The sequence below is a fragment of the Eurypyga helias genome, unplaced genomic scaffold (assembly GCF_000690775.1).
Source record: "Eurypyga helias isolate BGI_N326 unplaced genomic scaffold, ASM69077v1 scaffold2869, whole genome shotgun sequence".
Taxonomy (NCBI): domain Eukaryota; kingdom Metazoa; phylum Chordata; class Aves; order Eurypygiformes; family Eurypygidae; genus Eurypyga; species Eurypyga helias.
The window spans coordinates 32,117-51,823 of NW_010272534.1; the positions used below are offsets into that span (position 1 = coordinate 32,117).

At 41.6% G+C, this 19,707-nt stretch overlaps 1 protein-coding gene across 1 annotated transcript in view; it reads left to right on the top strand.

Moving 5' to 3' along the window:
• COL4A5 (collagen, type IV, alpha 5) overlaps positions 1–19,707 on the top strand; it is a gene marked incomplete at both ends in the record, with an annotated part of 33,231 nt that overhangs the window by 551 nt on the left and 12,973 nt on the right. Inside the window, 27 exons of the mRNA XM_010159139.1 lie at positions 793–837; positions 1,541–1,585; positions 1,691–1,753; positions 2,509–2,562; positions 3,265–3,291; positions 4,543–4,623; positions 5,636–5,698; positions 6,247–6,282; positions 6,382–6,423; positions 6,532–6,624; positions 8,455–8,508; positions 8,615–8,671; positions 10,805–10,849; positions 10,950–11,003; positions 11,181–11,222; positions 11,670–11,802; positions 12,610–12,783; positions 13,832–13,915; positions 15,121–15,213; positions 15,793–15,863; positions 16,073–16,264; positions 16,709–16,877; positions 17,296–17,388; positions 17,475–17,579; positions 18,182–18,279; positions 18,526–18,676; positions 19,324–19,437. Coding sequence (XP_010157441.1) covers positions 793–837; positions 1,541–1,585; positions 1,691–1,753; positions 2,509–2,562; positions 3,265–3,291; positions 4,543–4,623; positions 5,636–5,698; positions 6,247–6,282; positions 6,382–6,423; positions 6,532–6,624; positions 8,455–8,508; positions 8,615–8,671; positions 10,805–10,849; positions 10,950–11,003; positions 11,181–11,222; positions 11,670–11,802; positions 12,610–12,783; positions 13,832–13,915; positions 15,121–15,213; positions 15,793–15,863; positions 16,073–16,264; positions 16,709–16,877; positions 17,296–17,388; positions 17,475–17,579; positions 18,182–18,279; positions 18,526–18,676; positions 19,324–19,437 — 2,278 coding nt within the window. The remainder of the gene's footprint in view (positions 1–792; positions 838–1,540; positions 1,586–1,690; positions 1,754–2,508; positions 2,563–3,264; positions 3,292–4,542; positions 4,624–5,635; positions 5,699–6,246; positions 6,283–6,381; positions 6,424–6,531; positions 6,625–8,454; positions 8,509–8,614; positions 8,672–10,804; positions 10,850–10,949; positions 11,004–11,180; positions 11,223–11,669; positions 11,803–12,609; positions 12,784–13,831; positions 13,916–15,120; positions 15,214–15,792; positions 15,864–16,072; positions 16,265–16,708; positions 16,878–17,295; positions 17,389–17,474; positions 17,580–18,181; positions 18,280–18,525; positions 18,677–19,323; positions 19,438–19,707) is intronic.

Here is a 19,707-nt window from a genome sequence, read left to right on the forward strand (position 1 = left end):
GGCAATGCAAAGGAAAGCCTCATGGCACTAATGCGGACACAACTGAGCAACACTCCTTGCTTTCTCTGGAGGGTTTCAGTTTATTTGTTACTGAATTACATTGTTATGGTGTAATGCAGCATTGAAATGCTGAAAAACCTTCCTCTCAGTGAATTTATGTTTAATACACACAAGATTACGCAGGTTCTGCCATTTCTTTTGCAAATGCTCACAATATACACTGACAGAAGCCCATCAAAAAGAAGCAAAGAAAAAAATACGCAGGTGATAAGAAAAAAATTAAAATCTACACTAAAAAATAAGATTAATTGGATGTAACAAAAGCGAAATACCAGAGGAGTCTTTAGACTAAAAACTTGGATTATATTTTTATTCCATAAATGCCTTTTCTTCTCAAGATTTTGATAATAATACGAAATACTCATGCTGGGTATCGTTCACATTTAATCTGGTGTATCTTGGTTTGCCCACAAGAGGTCACCGTAGGGTATTTGATGAAAGCACATGACTGGCATCTGCTTACAAGCAATCTTTAATGGCTTTGAGTCTTTTAAAAACATTTCATCTAACTTACGGTTTATCAGCTGTAGCAAACACTTTTTACTTCAAAATCCAACACCCAAAATAGCATCATTTTGCACCCTTCTACTCAGGAAATGACAGCTAATATAAACTTTATTCCACTTGCTATAAACATAATGAATTTTACCATGCTTACAGTTTAATTTGATAGAAGGGCAGACTGCAAATCTGAGTGTGGTTTTTTTTTGTTTGTTTGTTGGGGTTTTTTAGGGTGATGATGGACTTCCAGGACCTATTGGACCCAAAGGAATCAGAGTAAGTAATGGTGTGATTTTAGGGTGGTGTATTGGAATCATGGATAAAGACTGTTGCACATTGAGTGGCTCCTCACACAAGCCGTGGTTTATGGGGGAAAAATTAACTTCAATCTGAAGAATAATTTATCCACCAGCTAGAAAATACTGTATTACTTCTTTTAAGTAACATAAGATTACATAAGTAATACAATCTTATGTATTGCTTGTATTACCTTTCCTAAACTCATTAGGGAGAGTAGCCCCAACACGTATTAGATGTGTTCTGCTATACAGGACCTAAACACTCTCCAGCAACTTTGCTTCTATTTGTTCTAAAGTCGACACAGAATATGTAAGGGTGACTATGGTCGACACTGATTCATCTGGAAATCCTTTAGGTTTTGTGCCTTTGCTTGTTCTTTTTTCAGACCCCTCAGCTGGTGCAACTGATGCAGCTCTGACTTCACTGGCACACGTCCATTTTCCACACCACAAGTGTTCATTTATGTCTTATATGCATTGTCTGTTCTATGTTTTTGTGGCTATTTCCCTGAAAGAAAGTTAAGATGGCTGTCCAGAATCTTTTTTTACAAGTTATTCAGATGTTTCTGGGTTTATTTGTTTATGGTTAAAAGGTTACATTTAGTAAAATCTTGGCAAACCCTTTTACACATCCATTCGTGCCATACTGCTTTAAACACATGTGCTTAATTTCCTTCTAGGGACCGCCAGGGCTTCCAGGATTTCCAGGAACACCAGGGCTTCCTGTGAGTAGGAATGGGCTGTATGGATCCCAATCTGTTCCCTCTTGTGTTTCAGGCCCAGAAGAGCTCCCACAAGTTAACTCTTCTTTCCTCTCTTCCACTTTAAAGGGATTACCTGGACAAGATGGGCCACCAGGACCTCAGGGTATTCCAGGATGCAATGGAACAAAGGTGGAATCCCTTTAAAATTCTTAACAATGCAACAGTAATATGATAAAGAGCTCTTGTTGTCCTGGCTATAGCCAATAGGTTTAGTTTGTTATGTGCAGGACTACTTGCTGTTACTGGGTGCAAGTGATTCCAAGATAATTCAGACACGAGTCTGAGAGGAAAGGGTCAGGGGTCGTGGTCTGGTACTTAATGCATGAGCTTTTGCCAGAAATTGCCAGCACCAAGACTCTGCAGCCAATGTTGTTAAACTCTTAGTTGTTAGTTGTAAAAATGAGGATTAGAACAAAGAGGAGTGTCTGATAATGAGATCATATACTGTGTCTCATCTCTGTAGTAGACTCTTGCTACCAAGGAGAGCTCATTACAGTGGGACTTCTTAATTATTCATTTTGAATAATATTGCATTGAAAATACTGATTGTAGGATCCTTGATGGAAGGAGTCACTTTAATTCTAACATGTTACTTAGCTTAAGGTGGAGATCCTTAAGAGAAGTTGATATTCTGCAGCACTGTATGTGTTTCCCTCTCTGTAGTACAGCACTTTGCCTGAAAGTATATGGAAATACCTGAATGTGGAAAGTTCTGTTTCAATCAGTTGTGTGATTTAACAAACTGTTTATCCTATAGCTTGTTACAATACAATTTGCTACTCTGGGGTCATAAGCTAACAGTGCAACTGGACTTTTCAGTCAGAATTTGTTTATCTGCTTTTGTTATGGTTTGGGTTTTGCTAATCATTTCCTTCATCCCTAAGGGAGAGCGTGGATTCCCAGGCAGTCCAGGTTTTCCTGGTTTACAAGGGCCTCCTGTAAGTAAAAGTTTTCCAGCTACATGTAACCCATTGAATAGTTTCTACCTGGATCTGTGAAAGATCAGATAAATATCAGCTGCTTTTTGCAACTGGACTTTTAATAAGTTGGGTGGTTTTTTTATGGTTAATCAGAATATTTTAGATGTCCAAAAAAATAGTGAGCTTTTTCTGCTGCATGCTGTGGTAAAGCTAATAAAAAGCCCGTTGACATCTCACATGTTGAGATGCTTTGCCACCTGCAGAAAATCACAAATACATGCATTTTTTCAGAGAAGTAAGGTCTTGATACTGCCTTCTGATACATCTGAAGAGTCTTACTGGTGATTAATAGGGCAGAAAAAAGAGAGAGCCTAGGGTGTTTTCATTAGAAAACAGGAGGATGTACAGCAAGGCGACTGCCAGACTGCCAAAGTACAAACAGAAAGAAATGTAGTAGATAGGATGGGTATTAGGAGGCAATAGAGAAACAAATTGCCAGGGATTGGAAATGTCCCTGTAATGCTCAACATTCACTGTGAAAGTACTTCTCTAATTTTTCCATTTGACTCTGAATTTTTTTCTCCCGTTTCCTTTCTTTTTTTAGATTTCTGTCCTTAATGATTGCCTCATGGTGTAGATCTGATTAATGTTTTGCAAATAACATACCAGTGATTCATTTCTATTGATCTTTCTTTTGTTTTTTGTTTCTTTTAAAAAAAGGGCCCCCCTGGTCTGCCAGGTATGAAGGTAAGTGTTCTGTACCCACAGTGAAGTACCACCCAGGCCTGGGTGTGCAGTGTGATCTCGCATAAGTAACCCCCTTGCTTTTTTGCAAGACCATGTGCATCCATTGAAATCTGGAGTCACATTCTGCAGAAAGTTTGGTGTTTCTAGGCTACTCCAGTGCAATTGACTGGAAATTCTGCAGTATCTTTACTCAGTTTGGGTCAGTAGTTCCAGCAGTAGCAGACTCTGTTCTGAAGCTGGTTTCCTTGGGAGCGTGAGGGGCAGTGTCTGTGCTGTGAGGCAGCAAATTAGCAAAATGCTTACCAACACCCAAATGCACCAGTTGGCTACCTGGGCATGACCAAGGACACTACTAGAGACTAAGCAATAACGACTGAAAATATCCAGTGAAGAGAATAATGCAAAATCTTATGTTCCTCTTGGAAACGTGCTTTCTACTCTACAGATTACTATGTAGGTGGCTTTTTCTCCAAGTGGAAATAGTCTCATCATCTAATTTTGGGCCTTAAGGGCCCCTTTTATTTTTAAGGGATTTTTTTTGCTGTATCCTTGACCTAATTGTGCATGGCCCAAAACATCAGTTTTGACTCAAATCTGAAAGGAAACGACCCACACGGTTATTTCAATAATCTCCTGAGAGGACAGCATAACACTGGTGCTGGGAAATAGCGACTATTGAGCTATGTTGTTTTTCTCAGCTCTTTTTCTTAACAATTGTTTTAAAGATATTAGAAAGCAAGGTGATCAGGACATGCACTTTTAAAACTAAGATCTTCCCTGAAATCAGTAAGAAACTGTGCTTCCATATAGAACATGTAACATCGCTATTATAACAGCATACTCAGCATTAATCTTGTGAGGTGGGACATTGGAAATAGCTGAATGAGCCTTTTTTCTGTTGTGTCCTATCCATTGCTTTCACATGGAGCTAGAAAGACTCTTTTGTGAAGCATTTGTATTTCAATCCCTTAATCTTTTGGAATTTAAATCAATGCTGATATATTTGTACATAGGAAAAGAGGGCTTTTAGGAGGGGTAGTTTAGTCGTTTAGTGAGTCCTCCAAATATGCAAGGATATCTTCTACAAAAAGCTATTCTTGGAGAATCTAGTACTTATATTAGAGTACTGCTAACATTGGCATAACTCTGATTCTCTCAGTCTTAAGAGACACTATGTGTCCTTTGGAGTAAGAATGATGATCAAGAATTATAAAATGTGCTGTTAATTAAAGTGAGCTTTTTTTCTTCTAGGGTGAAGCAGGCGAAATAATTACATCCTTGCTGCCAGGACAGAAGGGTGACCCAGGATTTCCAGGTCTTCCAGGGATACCTGTAAGTCGTGTAAAGTAATATTAGGCCACATTCTGCCAAAAAGATAATGTGAGAAGTGTTTGCATTGCAGCACAGTTGGAACATTTGGTGCTAGGGGATCCAGACGATAAGCAGGGCTCCCATTTAATGCACCACTTGCTTATGGCTTGAGGGAAAGTAAGTGCTTCCATGTTGCTCTTAATAGGGTGACGCACAGAGGCCAGAAAGGTCCCCTGGTCAGGAAAGTGGTGCCCAGCAGACAGCAGTACTCAGTTACTGACGTGCTTCTCAGTTTCCCCTGCTTGTTCCCCCTTCCTAGACATTCTCTGTCTCAGTTCTGGAGTTCCCTTCCACCCTGAGGTGAAGCAAGTAACATCTGCCTTTCTGGGCTGTGGCCGCTATTTTGGGTGGTGGGAAGAGAGGGTAATGTCTCAGCTGTTCTCCTCATGTTGCACCTCCTGAACAGTGTTTCTGTTCTCCCAGCAGTTTTCTGTGAAAACAGCCAGTGACTCCAGGCCCTGTGCTCCCCACTGAGCCATTCATTGCTTTAGTGGAAGAACAAGGGGGGCAGAAAATGAGTCTATCAGCCTGGCCTGGACAGAAGCCAGAGACTCCTATTTCCTGGTACAGAGAGGCAAGCCCCAGGCTATTCTGACCAGACTGAGCCTGTTAGCATTTCTGTTCCTCTGATCTCTGCTTCCCTATTGTCTGTTTCTGGCTGGGAGGAATCACAAATACAAAGTGTTTTGTTGTTCTCTCTCAGTGCATGAAGAGAAAGAAAGAGCAAAAGTAGTTCAGAACAAACAAAAAAAGCATTCCCTTACCCAAGCCAAAGAGATGTAATGATGTTGAGCGCAGAGCACTCCTGACATGATGTACACTCCTTTAGGCCTTTCCACAAGGACAGGTTGGTAGGTTAGTGGTCAGCTACTTTGATGTGAGTGTATGGGGTGTGGGTTTTTTGACCCTGAATGTCGCACTGTTTTTTCATAGAAAGGTGTCTCTCTCATAGCCTCCTTCCCTTTCTCAACAGGGCCCACCGGGCGCCATGGGAGTACCAGGTCCAGTCGGCCCTCCGGGGCCCCCAGGTTTGACAGTAAGTTTCTCTAACCTGTTACCCATAAAGTGTTAAATGTGGCAGTTACTTCTTTGTTTCATGTCCTCAGAGGCAGGTCAGTAAGGTACAGGGGTCTTGGTAGTCAAGACTTGGTATGAAGACAGCAGCAACCATGCGTTCAGTTCACCCTGGAGCTGCCACCGTGCCCATGTAAATACATGTGAAACACTCATCCTCCTCCCCAGTCTCTTTTTCCTTTACTGCAGGCTCTTTATTTGTGTGAAAGCTGACAAGATGTAGCGTATTTAGACCAGGATGATTCTTTCCTTAATGTTTAATACCTGATGCTTTAATTGTTTGACTGTCTTGCTTAAAGGAAGAACTAGTTTCTTACCTATTTGTGAAGTTGAATAGCATGAGGAAGAGCTCTCAGAGGAAGGCAAAGTGCCTTGTCCACACGGGTATAATGCACAGGAGTCAAAGCAGCAACACTGCGGGGTTTTTAGATTGGTTTTGGTTTCCCTCCACCCCCCAACAAAGGGGAAATGTAAAGTGCTTGGAAATAACTTTGTTTCCTTTTTTAATAGGGACCTCCTGGTCCACCAGGGCTGCCAGGACCTAAGGTATTTCTTTTTCCCTTGTTGATGGTGGTGGTGGACTGTTCTGGTTTTCTTTCTGTTCATTTGTGACTTCTAAGAGCTAATGAGTTATGCTTTTTGCAGGGTAATATGGGTTTGAATTTCCAAGGACCCAAAGGTGAAAAAGTAAGTAGGTGATCATGCTGATATTTTTGCTTATTACTTTCAAAATCCTTCTGTATGCCATTTTGGCTTGTATTGCCTGTAACAAACTGCCGTCTTCTTGCACACTAGGGTGAACAGGGTCTTCAGGGACCTCCAGGGCCACCAGGACAAATTGGAGAACAGAAGAGACCAAACGACATTGAGTTTCAGAAAGGAGATCAGGTGAGTGGGAAACTGTATCCATCTGCAGTAAGCCTGGATCAAGCTGCAGCCTCCGTTGGTTTGGCTCAGATTTATTCACACCCTGCTTACTGCACAGGTTCTATTAGTTTTCTGAAAATAATTTTCTGACTGTTTCAGGCCTGGGTACTTTTCCTTTAACAAAAGGTATGCCAGTCACAATAGCTCAGTTACTTCCCTTCGTAAAATAACTATTCTTCAGAAGCTGTCTTAAAGGAAGTTCATAGCAACAGTAAAAGCAGTTAAAATATTCTCATTCCTTGGAACACCCAGACTGGGATTTTCAAAGCTGTCTGGGGATTTAGATCCCCAGTAATTAACCAGATATATCATCCCTTGTGAACAAGTCTTTCAAAAATTTTAACTCCATTTCTTTTTTTTCTTGCCTTCTTTTTTTCCCTCCTGATTTTTGTTTTCATTAGAGATGACCCAAGATCCTTCTTCCTTATGGTCTGAATAAAGTGCTTTCCCTGTTTCTGGCCTCTCAAAAGTAAATATCAAGCCATATTATGTCAGTAAGCTCAAACTGTTGATTTGATTTGTACAGAACCTTCCACACCCCTAAATGCCAAGACAGAGACAAAACCAGAGACCGAGACCTTTCCAGAATGACTGAGCATTGCAAATGTACTTCAGTGACTAACTCTAGGAAATGCCTTAGTGGTGCCCAGTGCTTTTCTGAAAGGGAAGGGTAACAAATGGTTTTGATCAAGATGAAGGGCATAACTGCCCTACACCCTGCCAAAATAAAATACTGCTGTGTGTACCAAAGCAGTAGGACAGAAGGTAAAAAGCAGCATTCTGTGTCTTACGGTTCTAAGAAAATACAAGGTGACAGTTTGACTACACTGTAGTTGAAGGAAAAATTCATCTGACTTTATTAGGGTCAGAGTAATTTGTGTCTGTCATCAGGGATCTCTGAAGGACTAATTATACCGACACTAAGGTACATAAATGTGTAAAATAAGTCTTCTGCTTCCTTTTAAAGCACTAAGACTTGAAAACACAGTCTGGGTGCATTGTCTTTGACCAAATTAACAGCAATTTCAAAGATTAAAAATTTGTTTTTATTTCAACAGTGGTTATGCTTAGTAGTACGCATTCAATAAAAAATTTCAGCATTACACTTACCTTTTTGTGAAGTACACACAAAGTTCTGGTGTTTACTTCCACCTGTGATGTCTTACTGAACAATCAATTGTATAGATGGGCTTGTAAAAGTCTGGGGGGCCTCTAAAAAAGTAACAGAAACTCTGCCTAGAATATTTTGTGGATTTAATATCCTGTAACTTTTCCTTGGGTTAATGGTGAAGAGATTTAAGAACTTGTACAGAGGTGTAACAAGACAAAATAGGAGCCCTAACTTTTTAAGACAGTGATCCTGTGACACTTTTCTGACAAACACACTATTGATCCTGATGGCCTCACAGCTTCAGCAATTACCAGGAATCTAATGACTGTTGTTCCTGTAATTTCAGCATGATCTTGCATTTGTTTGTTCTTTCCTTTTTTTCCTCCTTTTTATTATTGTATAGCAGCTGCAGGGCCCCAAACCAGCTGCTGCAGTGCACACAGGAGGCAGTTGTGTCGTAGTGGGGTGAATCATCTAAATAAACAGGATGAGCAGCTAATAAAGTTTATAGATGCACTTGAAGTTCCACACAAAGAAAGAATAAATAGGATCCTTTACTGTTCGTAGTACTTGGAAATCTAAATGACAGCAATAAAAGATTCAATTAAAAAAAAATTCGACCATGCTGCTAGGGAGTGATGGAGGCTTTAATCCTCTTTTTCTTTGCCCATGCTTGACAGGGTATCCCAGGTGATCCAGGCCCACCAGGACTTCCTGGGCCACAAGGCCCTCCTGTGAGTAGTCCTCTTTTAGTTCTTTTTTGTTCCATCTCTATCAGAACTGTAAATTCATTCTACTCTGGCTTGTGGGCTCAGTTTAAGATGACGTTTGTGTGTCCAGGGTCTTCCCGGTGGCGTAAAAGGTGAAAAAGGTGAGCAAGGAGAACCAGGCAAAAGAGTAAGTAGTCTATGTAACCAAACATTTACCTTTCCAATCAGTGTTACCTTTGAGAATTAAAGCAAATGTTGAATTCAGGTGAGGCCATCAGCCTCTGGGTAAGAGACTTCTTTTTGTTTTCCATAACCTGGCAAACTAGTAGATGACACATCTGGTTCATGAAAGTGCTTCTAGCTATGGATATCTCGGTGCTTTTTGACGGAATTATCTACATGGAGATCTTAGTTTTGGGGGCAGGGCAAACTAATTTGAATGATGTTATCTGGTTACATGTGGAAACCTTCTTCAAAGTTGTTGGACTGCTTGACTGAAGCAGTTTTCTGTTTCCTTTTAGAGAGGGTCTTCGTTGAGTTTTGCTATGTACTGGGTGGGCAAGCAGCATGAGATTAGTGTATATTTAAGCTGGTCTATGTAAACTCATTCTCAATGGGTTTACTTGTGAGGTGAGTCACAAAACCATGTCTCTGAACCACTGCATTAAGACCAAAAATCCATTTGTCACTTCCCAAGAGACTACTTCAGTTTATGGGAGTCTGGGGAGGGGATGAGCCAGGACAGTCGTATCTGAGGATAGTGTGAGTCACTTTGTTCCTGTCTGCACTTCAAATCCATCCTGGATATCACAGCTCAGAAAAGCTGAGGAAGATCAGGGAACTGCTAAGAAATAGGATGAAAATAACATGGGTTGGACCAGCAAAGAAAAGATAAGCTGCTACTACTAAATCCATAGATTATTTAACATAATGGGCTCGGAAAAACGAGACTCAAGTCTTGCTCAGGTTGATTGGCCAATATATAAACACTGTTTTAAAAACATGTTGATAACAGGTTTTACAATTTCCATAGGAAATAAATACAGTGGAAACAAATGCTTGATATTCTGGATAAAAGCCGCCTTCGTTGCTAAGATTTATAAGAGAGCTTTGATTTGCCTTCTTTAAGAAATATAAGCAATGGGGCAGATTTACAAAGCCAAAGCTCTCATTATATTTTGAGTGGTTTTTGAATTGTATTTTCCAAGTTGCTTCTCTTTGCAGAAGTAAATGGGAACCACATAAATTTGCAAAGATCTGAAAGGTTAAAAGTCCTGAGGAAATATGGCAGGTGCCTTTTGCCAAAAGCTTGTTCACCAACATTCTTGTTTGGTTTTATTACTCTGAATTTGGGCAAGTAGCATACTTGAAGTGCAGTTTTGCTATAAAGTTTCCTTAAAGCTGCCTTTTAGGACTCTATATGACTGTGTGTGGCTCAAACACATTCCAGATATACTCATGTAAGTGTCAGTATATGTAATCGAACAGGTAGTTCTGCAAATTCACAGAAAATCTTAAACCCCCACTTTTGGGAATCAAAACTCATCATAATAAAGAATACAGAAATCACATACTCTAATACACTGTATCTGTCAGGTCTTGTATCAACTTTTTGGTGACTGAGGGTTGATCTTGGCACTGTGGTGAAACTTAATCACCTGTTCTAATTATGTTCAGCAGCTGCTTCTGTAGTGCTAACAATAGAGTTCTGTTTGTCTTGCCCAGCGAATGCTCCAGAATAAAGTGGAACTTGCACTACTTCTATTGCAGCCATGATGCATCTGTTCAGCAAGAATATATGGTTTTTAGGTCACTTCTTTGAGCAGAGTTGCACTTTATATTCTTGTTGATACTATTCCTCAGAAAATTGCATTTGATTTAAAGGAGAGTTAAAATTCAAACACAAGAATATTTCACCAGTCACATTCTCTTGATTTCCTAATTAAATATAATGCATTAGTGTTCAGGAAGTTAGGATCTGCTTTCCAAATAAAGGATGTCTCTCATGTTAAAATAAAGGGAGTTGTTGAACACAGCAGTAGTTAAAATCAGCGATAGTTAACTGGAGACCATTTTGTGCTGCATTTGCACATTTCTTTGAGGCTTCTCACATTTTTGTGCTCTTCTTCTCAAACTGAAACCCTCAGTTTAGATAACTCCGTTGATTATACTTGGTTGAGGTCTTTGACGTATTTGTCACAAGGGCTGCATTCTAGAGAAAGTTTGGTTTATTGAAAAATGGGAAATAAGTCACACCATTTCCATAAGAATTCTTTACCACCGAAGCATTTTATTTCAATGTATGTTTATGTCTTTGAAGGGAAAGCCTGGCAAAGATGGAGAACCTGGTCAGCCTGGTAGGGATGTGAGTAACTTGTACCCTCTTAATCTAAGCAGACTCTTTATAAGCTCTTCTTCTGATGCAGACAAGATCTGAGTGTGATTACCTTTCTCTTTTCTTACAGGGTTTACCTGGTGGGCCTGGAATAAATGGTGCTCCAGGAAGAGAGGGTGAAAAGGTATGCCAGGTTTCTGTTGTTATTGTTATAGCAGCTTGAAAACCTGCCGTCACACAGTTCAGCTCTGGCTGAGTAGTAATGGCGTTGCCTGTGCTGTTACAGTGCTGAGGAATATTTGCAATATCTTTCTTGCGTAATAATGCGCAGTATAAAAAACGCTCTTAATTTCATTGGTAGGGTGAAAAAGGTGACATTGGTCCCCCTGGTCCTCCTGGAATTGTAAGTTGCTGCTCCTTTCTTTTCTTTCTGCATTTGGTTGACAGTGTTGTCTCATTGTAGTCCTTGGGTGACTGTGAGTCCCATTTCCAGGTGTAACAGAACCAGTAAAGATTTCGCATATTGACTAATAGAATCGATTGTTTCCTTCTTTCAAGTTAGGTTCTGTGCTCTAAGATTTGCTAGGTTACAGACACAAGGCTCCTTACACCAGCAGGTACTGAGTCAGCTTCACTGAAGCCTGTTGTAACCATGCTGGCTTGGCAGTGTAAGTGCTTCCTGTTGGGGAGTGCTCTTTACTGGAATTTTACCTGGTAATTCAGTGAAAAAGCATCTTGCTGTTGGTATAATGTTCTAAGTATGTTGAACCTTTCCTCCCTCACATCTTTCTGCCATTCCAGTGACTCTTTTCTTGGCAAGTTGTTTCACACAAACATGAAACATTTACAGGTCGTTTCAAGACCAGGCATTGATGCAACTGTGGGACCAAAAGGTAGCAAAGGCTTGCCAGGACTTCCAGGAGCCAAAGGGGAGCGTGGATTCTCCGGTAGGCCAGGCCCACCTGGCTTGCCAGGTCCTCCAGGTAGGGGTGCAAGCATTAGGATAAACTGTACGCTCAAATGTCTGAATGGATATTTAGCTTCACAGTCTTTTCACGCTCCTTTTGGCAGATGGACTGGGCAGACAGTGAAGGCAGAACTATTTGGAGCTACCTTTGAGCTTGAAGGGTGGTCCTTAGCTTCTGGCGTTAACATGAGGAATTCTGAACATTCGTTGCCCCTGCTGTGGTGAACAGAGGATGTTAACCATCAGGGCTGTCAAACATACACTAGCTTGATGGTCTTTGGGGCAATTTATCTCCTAACACTTACCTATAACATGCACTATCCATCACATTCCACAGAGGAAGTGTTGTGTACCAGCAGTCTGGTACCTGGCCATCAAGCCTGGTCTCTGCTGTACATTGGCCAGTACTGAGGAGGAGATGATCTGCGTCTGCAGTGGGAGTGGGCGTGACACCTGTATTTGCCTTATACACGCACAGAGCAGAACATCATCATTCTAACGTTACAGCTTGTAGATGTTGTTCTTTCCGTCAGTACTTCCTTTCATTAGTCCTGTTAGATTTTTTTGTTTTGTTTTGTTTGTTTCCCTTCAGAAACTTAGTTTTTGAGTCTCAGGTCAGTTTTTCAAAGAAAGATCTCTGAAAATGCAAAGTGTGCGCATGTCAAACGCTGCACATCAACATGCACTTTGATTCCATAAAAGAAATGTTATGGAGTGCTTACGTGGAAAGACCCAGTCTTAACTGCAGCATGTTATTCATTGTATGTCATTGTCATCATTTAAACCTTTGAGCTGTCAAGGAACTAAGTTCGTCCCATCTTAGGAATCACTACTGTTGGACCTCCTGGCCCACCTGGCTTACCTGGTGAGAGAGGACAGAAGGGAGATGCAGGTTTGCCTGGGGTTTCTATTCCTGGGCAACCAGGACTTGATGGACCACGAGGACCTCCAGGACCACCAGGACCCCCAGGGCCACCTGCACCGTCTGTTCCTCCTGGTAAGTGATGACCATGTAGACAGCAAGTAGAAGAGACTGAGCAGCTTTGACGTTCTTCCTTTTGATCTCATGGTAAATCAGGACATTTGTAGCCTTAAGGACAATTGCAGAATTTGGGAATTCAGTGGTGTGAGTTGCAGTCTGGCTTTATCACGCCTCCTTCTACCTCAGGTGAGTCCTGCTGTGACTTACTTGTGCGCGCAGCTAGACTGGAGGAGAAGAAATCTTGTCAGACTTGAGGGACCTTTGTGCTAATTCACACAATAATGACAGTCCTCCCAGGCCAAGCAGATTTGGCCCAGATGTACAAAATTAAGTATTTTTCCAATTTATGTTCCATTCTATTTAATCCAACTAATGAAATTTGTGCATAAACAGGAGGTAATCACTTTGACACTGCCTTGAGTAAATTTAGCTTTGATGATATGATCTAATAAACGGCTGGAGGGACTGTTCCCTACTAAGAGGTATGATACCAGGAGAGTCGAAGGGTGAATTTTTCACATAATTCCAGTTTCATTTGATAAATGTTCTAGTGTGTAGACACACAAAATTAGTTTGGGAGTGGACACTTTGGATGAAGGCTCTTAGGTCCTTTTTTGGTATAAAGGAAATAGGGAATAGAGATGGAATATGAAAAAGGGAAGGCTGTAGTGGAGAGGCACTAGCACGGTTCAGGGAGGAATCGAGCATCTGGATGTGGTTGGTATCTTAACTCCCCTCACTCTGATGATATTTCAGACACGTGCTTTTATGATATGAGGCTGAATAGTAGAACTACAGTGTCTGCAGGCGGTGGGAAGTGTAGTTGGAGATAGTTGAGGTGGTTGTGTAACATCACTGATTGTTTCCTGGTGGGTTTGGATGATGTTGGTGGGTTTTCATTAGCAGTCCTCTGTCTGCATTGCCAACATGTTTGGTCTGTGATTGTGTGGGTATGTTGGAATATCCACACAGATATTAGGAAGTACATTTTTGTACTGAATACTTGTGTTAATAATGTCAATCTAACACAAATTCATCATTACATTCTCTTGATTCTCCTTAGGTGAAGGGTTATGTGAGCAGGGGCCTCCAGGTCCTCCAGGAATTCCAGGACAACCAGGCTTTACAGGGGAGCGAGGCCAAAAAGGTGCAGCATCATGGATATCTTGTTTATTCTCTCTATTAAAGCTTGTGAAACAATGTTAAGCTTACACTAAATAAGGTTGAACAGCGCCTCCTCCCAGTAGGGTTGAGTGCAGATTTTTCCTGTTTCTCATTAAGAAAGCTGTTTTGTTTAGGTGTAGGATAGTCCCGCATCTGGTGTTAAAGTGTAGGAATCTCAAAGTGATGGAGGGTACAACCAATGTTAGGGCCTAGCATGAATCATGATTAAAGTAAAATGAAACTTCAGGTTTATGAGTACCTTCCGGGTAGATAGAAACTACGTGCTTTGTAACAGCAGTTGCCAAGTCTGTGTGAAAAAGTTATATTCTTACTTCATGAATACATATGATATTTTTTTTTATGGAAAGCAACATTGAAATTATAAATGCAGCATTGAGTTGGTCAATCTACAGTGAGTTTGTTTATTTGGTAAGCAAAAGAAAGACATCTTTAATGTGTATCCTTGTTTCCAAAAAGACAACCTTGCAATGAGGATGCTGATACGGGTAAGTGAGAATCTTTTCCTAGCTCAACCATGGACATCCTAGATGACTTTGAGCATCTCACTTAATTTTGTACTCCCTTCAAACAGGAGTCTTATTAATCCTTACAATCTCCATGAGAAAAAAGTTAACCTACATGAAGTGCTTAAATACTACATTGACAAATGTCAGAAAGTCCATATGTGAAGGAAATTCTTAAACTTCTGGAAACCTTTTTTTTTTTTCTTTTTTAATGAAATTAGTTTAGCTTATCAAAGCAGTTAAACATTTCCAGTATTTCTTTTCCACTCTTCGAGTTTATTTGAAGTTTAGGATTTTGCTTTATGTGTTTTAGAGTTGCAGTTTGAAGTGCCAAGTACCTACTTTAGAAGAGGACTCTCTTGCTGAGGAAAAAAGTTCACAGTTTAATTTTTATTATTGAGAGCATTTTTTTGCTTTAATTTATTTTGCACTATCCTAAATAAATTCTAATTGCATCTGATATTGGTTGTCTGACTCCTAGCAACCAAAAAGCTTCAGTCTGGCTTTCATGGGGGAAGTCTTTTAATATTTAAGCATAAAATAGTAATTTTGGACTTGGTGTTACAGATCAGTAGTAAGAAAACAGTTACTCTTGTGCTGAATTTTTTTAATGATTTCTAAGAGCTGATGCTCAAGTATGTTTTTCAAATGCAAATCTTTTTAGGTGATCAAGGGGACACATGCTTCAATTGCATAGGAACTGGAATAACTGGGCCTCCTGGGGAGAGAGGACCACCGGGACCTCCAGGTAGTCCAGGTAAGGCTGTAGTCTTCACTATTTTGCTTAATATATGCTATAAAGTCACTTTTGTATCTGAGTATTTGTGTATAATGCTACGGATAGACCTGTGTGTTGTGTATACATTCAGACACACAGTTGCCAGCTCCAGTACACAGCCGGTGTGTGTCCTGTTTTGGGGTGTGTTAGGAAGAAACAGGCTGGATACCTGTAAAACAATCACTCCTCTTGTGAAAATCCCATCTTCCAAAAAAAATTCTCTGATCAAAGACAGACTTGCAAGCATTCTGTGTATTGAAGGTTTATGGTCTGCTATAGATTTAACTGAAAGAGAGAAATTAACTTCTGCTACTTGCCATTCCTCAGATGACAGAGGAACTGGAGCTCTTCAAGTGTGTCACATTTTTTGACACTACTGATTTAACTTAGATGTGCAAATTTTGTTCTGCTCAAATAAAATCAAGCTCCCCCAAACAACAGACTAAACCTTACCTGGTTTTTAATCAGCTTTGCTATTATCTTAGGCAAACAGCGTGCTTAATGTTTACAGCTTCTACAGTTTTATGTTTTTCTTTTATGTTGTTCTGCACTACCCAGGTGCTCCTGGTTTTCCTGGACCAAAAGGTGAAAAGGGGCTTCCTGGATTAACTGGCCTTGTAGGGCCACCAGTAAGTGGTGGTGTTATGTTCTTTGGGAAAAGTGTCACATTTGTCTTGCATGTTTGGTAGATCTGTGCACAGTAGATACAAATTCTTGTCTAATGCTTCCTTTTTTTTGTCCATGACTAGCTTCAATGCTTATATTATATTGTGCCAAACTCAGAGAGGTAAAGAAAAACTAAAAACACCTTTCTTTTCTTCCCCCCTGCCCCCTTCAGGGATTCCCAGGGTCTCCAGGTGCTCCTGGGCGACCTGGTCCTAAAGGAGACCCAGGGGATGTCCTGACTTCTCCAAGAATGAAAGGTGACAAAGGAGACCCTGGCTTCCCTGGACCTCCAGGTCTTCCTGGCATAGATGGCGCTCCTGGACGAGATGGATTGCCTGGTCTACCTGGCCCTAAGGGGGAACCTGTGAGTTCCATTTTTTGCTGTCTTTGATTGGACAGATGCTTTGGGAAGTCCTAGATGCATTTGACATAGTGCAGATAAGATGAGTGGCAAATGCAGTTTTTTCTCAATGTGACTAACATGTCAGTGCTCTTTGGTAGATGCTGATCTAGTGATGATCTATAAAGGCACTCCTTGAATCTGTCAATGCCTCTAAAAATAAGCTGAACCTTCTCTTGGGTAGTGTCAGATGGTCTCTTCTGCCATTGTCTACATTTCTTTAGTGTGAAGAGTTAAGTAGCCAGGCTTAGACCTTATCTCTGCCATGATAGTAAGATGTAGGCAACTAAAGGCCTTGAGAGCTAGAAGGATGGAAACTGCCAAAGAGTTTCAAACCAGAAGCAGTTAAAGACTCCGTTGCTAGTAAATACACATTCCTCCTTCCCATCCTCCTCTTCCTTTTTTCAGGGCAGTGTTGCGTTCAAGGGAGAAACGGGTATTCCAGGTGATCCAGGAATACCAGGTCTTCCTGGAGACAAAGGCCTTCCTGGACCTCCTGGCTTTGGTCCACAAGGTTCACCTGGTGAAAAGGGCATCCAAGGTGTATCAGGCCGTCCAGGGCCTCCTGGAGTTCCTGGTGAGTTGATCTCTGTGTGCTGTTGAACAAAAGCTGTAAAATCAAGTTTTGTCCTTTTGCTCCAGCTAGTTCTCAGCACATAATGCTGCTTGGAAACAAGGTTTTGCTTTGGACAAGTTTGCTTTTGTTACTTTCTTGTCAACAACACAGATCCTGGTCAGGTTGTGCTGGTGTCAGCTCTGGAAAATACTATTCACCTGACAGTACCTAGGAGGAAGCTAAAAAAATAACATCACAAGAAAACTTTCTTAACATTAAAACATGCCTCTAAGTGCTGTATGGGACTCAAGGGCAGAGAGCCTATTGGGTAAAGTGTTGCTGGTGTTTAAGCTCGGGATGTGGCTAGCATCTTCAACTGCTCAAAGAATAAGAGAAAAGAAACTCCTACTGAGTGATACATATTTCTTCTTTGTTTTAGGTCCAAAAGGTGACCCTGGCCAGACTATTACAGAACCAGGAGTTCCTGGCCCCCCAGGTTCTCCAGGAAGAGATGGTGACCCAGGTCTTCCAGGTAAAGCAGCAACTAGATATCCAGGGAATTCCAGAAGTTTTTTATTCTGATTCTTGATAACTATGTTGATTTTCTTCTTTTTACAGGAGATCCTGGTCAGCCAGGTCAGCGTGGCTTATCGGGCATCCCAGGTGCAAAGGGAGAGCCAGGAATTCCTGGCATTGGACTTCCAGGCCCACCAGGCCCAAAAGGTTTGTTTACAGCCATGTTACTGTATTGTACTGGCTGGAAGAGGGGTCATAAAGGTGTGTCTCTCTTCACTTTTCCCTAGTGAGTCGATTTATGTCTCTAGAATCCTTTAAAAAATGTCTTGAATTTATGTATCTTTATAATAGTTTCAGAAGCATCAGGGGAAAAAAACCCACTGAGCTCTTATTCCTCTGTTCACTGTACTGCTCCTTCATGGTAGCTTACATTTTTTTTCAGTAAACCAAGCCACAAAAGCAAATGGGTAAAACTTCGGGAAATTATGAATGTTTGAGCTTGAATCAATGAATGATCTCCAAATGCTGCCTCAGGATGTTAATGTTCTGATGTGAACTGGTTGTCATTTTTGTTAGAGGACACAGCGTGGCGAGTGCCTTCCCCTGAGAGGAGTCCCAGAGATCCTCTCTCGCAAAGACTGCACTCTAAAGTTACCTCAGCCTAACGGGTGCCCTCAGGTGTGCTTGAGCTAGCACAGACCCTCTTTTCAGAGATTACGTTTCATGGGCCCTGAGCTTTTCTGGAAGAGTTGTTCTAACGCTCCCTGGTGTCCTCTCCTCTGCTGCTCTAACCTCCATGTCATGTGTAGGTTTCCCAGGGACTCCAGGCCCCCCCGGAGCTCCAGGAACGCCAGGTCGCCCTGGTCTAGATGGACCTCCTGGCCCACCTGGTTTCCCAGGACAGAAGGTCTGTATTTGCTTGTTTAATATAAAATTTCACTTTCTTAGAGGTGGTTCTGTGTCAGTGAGAAGTTGGGATAACAACCTCTTCTTGTCAGCTTTGGATTGTCATTCTTTACTTGAGGTTTAAGTGAGGGCAGGAAAAAAGAAACGCAACTCCAAGATGCTGGGCATTATTTCTTTGCTACTTTAACATTTTTAGGAGAGGCTAATCTTAGAAAACACCCTTTAAAAATTGGTTAATTTGTTACAGGGGGATCGTGGATTTGGAGTCCCAGGACCGCCTGGCCCCCCAGGACCACCAGGCACAAAAGGAGTTCAAGGACCTAAAGGTGATCCTGGTTTTCCAGGAAACCCTGGTCTCCCAGGACGAGCAGGTTTTGATGGAACGCCAGGGCCCAAAGGTATGGAGACCTTCTCTTTTTCTGTTCCCTGTTGAACTTTAAACGTAGATGTGCTGGGAGTCATATGGCAGCTAAATACAAGCAGTGCTGACTTCGGAGCAATTACTTCAGGATCCGTTTTTCCCAGTCAGCGACCCCCGTGTTAAATGGAAGCTTGTGCTCTCAAAAGGCGAGTGAGCAAGCAAGGGAGTAAATACCCACCTGTGGGTCAGTATCTGACAGTCTGTATTCTAAGGACAAACCAGTTAACGTGGGGTAAAACCTTTTCAATAGACTAATTGTCATTTAGGTGTGTTGTGCTTCAACAAGCAGAGGCTGAGAGATTCACGAATTCCTCCTGTTAATCACTGTGTGTGTGAACTGCAGAGCAAGCCTGGTTTGCTGGAGAGCATCTCTTGTGTTTGATGTGGATTATACTGCACCATGTGTCTGTGTAGCCTAGAAATGTAAACTGCATGCATTCCACACAGGGTGAGGACAAATCTCTGGCTTGCAGAAATAGCCCCTGAAGTGTGTTTTTTCCTGTGTCAGATCCATATTTGTGTGCAAGGGTGAGATTTCAAGTACAATGTGCAGGCACTCTGCTTCTGAAAGCAAGTATATCTGAGCTGAGTTCGCTGTTTAACTAAACAAGAGTGTTCTTTCAGGTGACCCGGGACCAAGCGGACCACCGGGACTCCCAGGCCCACCAGGCATCCCTGGCATTGGTGGTCAAGGTCCACCTGGATCTCCAGGACCTCCGGGTCCTGTTGGCCCCCCAGGTAAAACTCACCTGAGTTGTACCCTTAGGTTATTTCTGGTGTATGCCAAGCAGGTTCACAGGACACTGAACAGACAGGCAAGGAAAGAGAGCGACTTCGTGGCTCTTAGCTTGGCTGTCTTGCCAGTCAGGTGGGCTAAACTTGGTACATGGTGTTTTTTACTGAAATCAGAAATGGAACTACATCCAGCCCTGCCACTTGCACAACTTAGTGAGGTCTCAGGGTGTAAAAGCCCACTTTGGAGAAGACTTGGAGCCTCAGCAGGACTTC